Here is a 5,369-nt window from a genome sequence, read left to right on the forward strand (position 1 = left end):
TGGCATAGCGACAGCCGATGGTGGCAGGCTCCACATGGCACCCTCGGCTTGGACACGAGCATTGGGAGATGCCCCAAGAACTGAAGATGGATGCTATATATGTTAGTACCAGAGCAGCTAAAGAAGGGCCAAAAACATGAGTATGAAGATGTTACCAAATACTAACAGAGTGGTGGACTCTAGTCCATAGCATGGTCGCTGCGATGCTATCTGACACAAATAATGGAATACTCAATTAGCAACCGAAATGTATACAGAGAACAAACTCTGGAGAAATTGTGGCACTGTGGCCCAAAAACCTGTATACAGAGAACAAACTCTGGATTGTTAACCCTTCAGCCAAGAACGGAACAGAGTATATGACTTTACCTTTCACAACTTGGCAGCTCGAGCCAAGCGCACCCGCACGGGTGAATATTCAAGCCTTAACTTTCATTCCCTTGACTGCTAGCGTATCTGCCTTCGGTTTAACTTTGAACTCCTTCGCAACTTTATATTTCCACAACATGATTGGTGCAAAAGTACATAACTAAAAAGTATCACCAAAAACTCTAACTGTTCTTCCAGCCCAACGTTTACAACAGGAGCCAACTGTAAAAGATATTCTACTGCATGAAGAACGGGATTACAAAGTTATCCATCTTCTCTTTTCTCTCAAGCTCGTCCTTCTCGGCAATCTGCTTCAGCGTAGTCCACCCTTTTCTTGCCCGCTTCCTTGAACTGCCAGCTGGCTGAGTAGAATCACCTCGTGCAGATCTGGTATTCGAAGCTGACTTGCTACAATTTCCAGGGCCCTTGCCAGCAACTGAAGCACAATTCTGCGCTTTGCTGTTCAGTCTACTTCTAGTCTTCAATGCTTCTGCTGAAGCTACTTCCGCCAGTTTGTTCTTCTGAGGAGTAGCAAAGTTTGACCCAGCTAGAAATTCTGCTTGAGAAGTGACATCATGTTCACATGTAGTAGAATTTTTAGAAGCCGCAGGCTGAATTCCATTCACACATTTATCATTTGCGCTTTCTACTTCGATTTGCTGCAGGATGTCTTTGTGTGCAGCCGCTAACTGACCATGATCCACCATTGAGAAAACTGCCCCTTTCTCCATTTTATAATTTTCAGGAAGATTAGATTTAGGCCCATTACCTTGTTTATCCTTTTCAAGAGTGGATATTTTCAACCTGGATGATTCCAGTTGCGAGGCTGCTGTCACAGAATGCCCGATCCCCTTTTTAGTAGTTACTGTTGGCACGTTCATATGTTCTGCTTTCAACATTGTGCTAACAGGCTTTCTTGATGATAACAGTCCCTTCGAGAGAAGTCCACATAACCCCCCGATGTTTCACAAACGGGCCAATTTACCCCTGGAAGTCTAAAACCGGGTACTTAACCCCCTGAGCTTTTCTAAACCATGTGAATCACCCCCTAATCCCGATTAGAGTGGTTTTGCAGGTGGTTTTGTTGATGTGGCAAGGTTGCGGGTACCACGGCAACTCGGCACAGTTCCTCTCTTCCCCTCCCATCCCTATGCCATGGCCGTGTATATGGCGTCGCTCACGTCCTCCCGCCCAAAGCACTCGTTGAACGGCACAGACCACAGAGGTCCCGTGAGAACAATGCAGCGTTGAGGTACTTGATGGAAAGCAGCACCAGCCAGCAGCCGGCTGTATTTTGGCTTTGATGCAATCTCGGCTTGCCATCGCGTCCCTTGTGCGCCGTAGTTGCCTTAGTGTCGCTCTCGCCGGCCGCGTCCGCTTCTTCCTCCGTCGACAACAACTCACCTGTGCCGCCTGCGGCTTCCAACAGATGACGACGTCCACTGTTAGAGCTAATGATGATTAGGTTAAGTCCTATAAGGCTCAGACATTGCAGCACGTACTTCTTGTGTTTACGTCAGCGCTTGTCCTGGAATCAGTCCAGCAGGTCTGTACGTGCGTGTTGCATCCGAAGGACCTCGCGTTGTAGCCGAGAGAAATTACGTGCGCCTCGCGAGTGACGATCTGTTTCCTCGCCGCTTCCTGCGCCAGTGACATGCTCGCCGACGGCCTCGACCGCCCAACCAGTCTGCCTCGGAGAGCTTGAGTACGAGGCACTACCGTACTGGTCACGGACGGCGGTCGGCAAGGCCAGAACTTGCGTCCGTTGGCAGGTTGCTTGTGCATTGCGGCGCAGCCGCCGCATCCACGGAGGAGGTGCTCGACGGCGCAGACGGCCACGAACCCCAGCGGGCATGCTGGCCTCGTGCTGCCTGGCAATAGAGCAACCCCGGGAGGCTCATCACCGATAAGGTCACAGAGTTAGAAGAATGGAACTCGGCGAGCTGCGTGGCAATGTCAGGCATAGATGCGATGCGTCCCAGGTGGTGAGACACTCGCTCGTGTTCAGATGAGAATGGACGAGGCCGGGTGCAGGTTAAGAACGAGGTGCACCGTGCCACATCAGCAAAACTGCCTGCAAAACCACTCTAATCAGGCTTAAGGGGTGATTCACATGGTTTTGGAAAACTTAGGGGGTTAAATACCCGGTTTTAGACCTCAAGGGGTAAACTAGTCGGTTTGTGAAACCCTGGGGGGTTATTTGGACTTCTTTCCAGTCCCTTCACGATACCCTTTCCACTACCCCGTATCAGGTTTTGGTCTCCACAGAAATGGCATGCATAGACAACACTGTTTTGGCCAGGATTTGACTTCTTGCGCCGCTTTGCTTTCTTTTTGTTGTTCTTTATGCGGATTGTGCAGTTGAAGCCTGGATGTAAGATTGATTCACATCTGCAATATTTGAATAATTTTTCTTCAGAGGTCCATTAAGGCTTATTGATACGGACACAGGTACAAAAATAGAAAAAAAAAATGCAGCACAACTAACAAACAGCATTCACCACGTACATAATCTATAAATGTAGAAGAATATCGTAGACCCTTCAACCTGGCCGCTGATAAACTTAGTGTAGATTGGAGATGTTCTTTACAGAGTTGGTGCTAGTGTTGTGAGTTCATATATTCTGAAGGACCTTTTTTGCAAACTTGCCAACTGAAAGGAGTCTGAAAATGTACTGGTGTGAGCTAAACAGATAAGTCCAAATATTCCTCTCACACAAAAGTTTTTATCAGCATTACTACAAACTGTAAGGCGCATGAAAATAAATTGATACATGCATACATACATAGCACTATAACAGATCTCAAAGGCTAAGCAAGACAGACAAACTGTGGGGTAATTTGCTCTAAGCTAGTAAGGCCTCCTTTGGTTCATAGGATTGGAAAATCATAGGAATAGGAAAGTCATAGGAAATGAGATGACATGCATCTCAAATCCTATAAATAGGAATAGAAAAAGAGATGTCCTTTGATTCACACCATAGGATTTTTTCCATTGAGTCTAGGCTAATGTTTGTTTTCCTATGAAATGTGGAGGATAGGAAGAATTCCTCCATAGGAATAGGATTTCGTTCCTACAAACCAAAGAGCTCTGAAGGAATTTTTCCTATAGAAATCCTATCCTATGAAAATCCTACAAAATTCCTCCAAACCAAAGGAGGCCTAAACTCATATGTTGACAGTACAAAGATCCAGAACAATCAGCTAAGGTGCATTACGGTAAAGAACCAATGTAACATGCAAAATGTTGGTGCTGCAAAATGGACGACCAATAACCTTCCCATGTAAAAGTGAAAACAAAATTGAGGTACATCTAATTCGCTCAGTAATTGTGCTGCCCACGTGAACCAAAGATCAAAACTCGGATAATAAGCCTGAAGCCTTCCCATTTTACTCCAATCAAAGATTATCAGCAACAGGCCAACAATACAACCATCATATCAACCTAGAAAACATCTACCATATTGCTCTGGAAAGCCCATATAGACATGCTACTTTGCTAGAACAAGCATTTTTCCGGAAACAATGTAATGCTAGTATGATACACATGTCAAACACAAATAATTACAACTCCAATCAAATATTATCAGAAACAAGTCAAAAATACAACCATCATGTCAACCTAACAGACAAAACATGCGTATTGCTCTGGAAAGCTCATATAGGCATGCTACTTTGCTGGAACAAGCATTTGTCTGAAAACAATGTAATGCTAGTATGCTTGCTACATATGTCAAACACAGATAAACTATAACAGAAGTTAAAATGCGAAGATAATAGTCAGATTGATACGGTCAAATACTAGACAAATGAATGCAGAATTTTTAAGGCCACACAGTAAGCTCTAACTCTCACCTCTGGCAAAGGAAGGTGGAAGCTCACTACCGGAACAGGGTGCTACCCCGACGGCCAAAACAATGTCGACGGCCACCGTCGGGTTCCTTGAAGATATGCCGAAGTCTGGTCCTGGCCGTCGGCGTATCCAGGCCGTCGGGTTAGACGGAGCTAAGCCGACGGCACCCGTCGGCATAGAACGGCCGTCGTCCTATCTGCAAGTACGCCGACAGCTGCCGTCGGCTTACAAGGGCCGTTGGCATAGTCGTGGGCCCGGCGACCCCGCTGTTGACGGGCGGCTAACGTCGTCAGAGCTATGCCGACGGCCGAGGCGGGGGGCCGTCGGCATAGGTCCGCACGCCATGTCACTGATCCGGGCCGCACCGTCCAAAACATATGCCGACGGCTGCCGTCGGCATACCTGCCACATCAGCGATCCGCGGCACGCCGCCCGCCGCCTAAAACCTGGCCGTCTCTATGCCGACGGCATAGGTAGACTTTTTTTTCATATATATATTTTAAGCTTTTTTATGTATTATTATATCAACTAACATGTAGCATGTTAAATATAAACATACATATGAATATATATGTAGTTTGTATTTTTTTCATATATTATGAATATATATATATATAGTTTGTATTTTTTTGAGCACATTAATAATGTGCGGTCATGTTCTTTTGAATATAGATCATTATATTTTATTAAAATCAAAAACAGCTATGCCGACAAAAGTTTTGTGGCGGTTGCAAACGCCCGACACCCGTCTCCAGAGTGTGACCCCCCTCATGTTCGCGGTGTGCCCCCCTCATGGACGGTGCCGGCACCTGGAGGGGGGAAACGGACGCGTCGGGTCTACACGGTGGATGTAGCTATGGGTTTGGCCCGGATGTTGCTCCTGGGTGTCCCTACGGGCGACCTGACACAACCGGGTGCAGAGGTCCACTGGTCAACGCCCGTCCGTGGGAAGTCAAAAGGCTAGATCTCGTGGTCAACCGCTCCACGGTTAGGCGGGACGGGGGCCCTGGGGGGGAGCAATGCCACCGGAGCATCGTACCGGACCCTCATACATGCGAGGTGGTGTTGTGGCATGTTCAAAGAGGCGACATGCATCTCAGGGGCGTGGCCCCCCTAACGGACGGCACCGCCGCCGGCACCTGGAGGG

General features: G+C 47.3%; 1 protein-coding gene across 1 annotated transcript in view; it reads right to left on the reverse strand.

Annotated features, from left to right (window-relative positions):
- Window positions 1–411: 411 nt before the first annotated feature.
- Window positions 412–5,369, reverse strand: part of LOC119356847 — a 25,675-nt gene continuing 20,717 nt past the window's right edge. Inside the window, exons 2-5 of the mRNA XM_037623839.1 lie at window positions 4,225–4,246; window positions 2,576–2,760; window positions 2,089–2,240; window positions 412–980 (exon numbers count right to left, since the gene is read on the reverse strand). Of these exons, the coding sequence (XP_037479736.1) occupies window positions 606–980; window positions 2,089–2,240; window positions 2,576–2,760; window positions 4,225–4,246 (734 nt within the window). The 3' untranslated portion in view covers window positions 412–605. The remainder of the gene's footprint in view (window positions 981–2,088; window positions 2,241–2,575; window positions 2,761–4,224; window positions 4,247–5,369) is intronic.

The sequence above is a fragment of the Triticum dicoccoides genome, chromosome 1A (genome assembly GCF_002162155.2).
Source record: "Triticum dicoccoides isolate Atlit2015 ecotype Zavitan chromosome 1A, WEW_v2.0, whole genome shotgun sequence".
NCBI lineage: Eukaryota > Viridiplantae > Streptophyta > Magnoliopsida > Poales > Poaceae > Triticum > Triticum dicoccoides.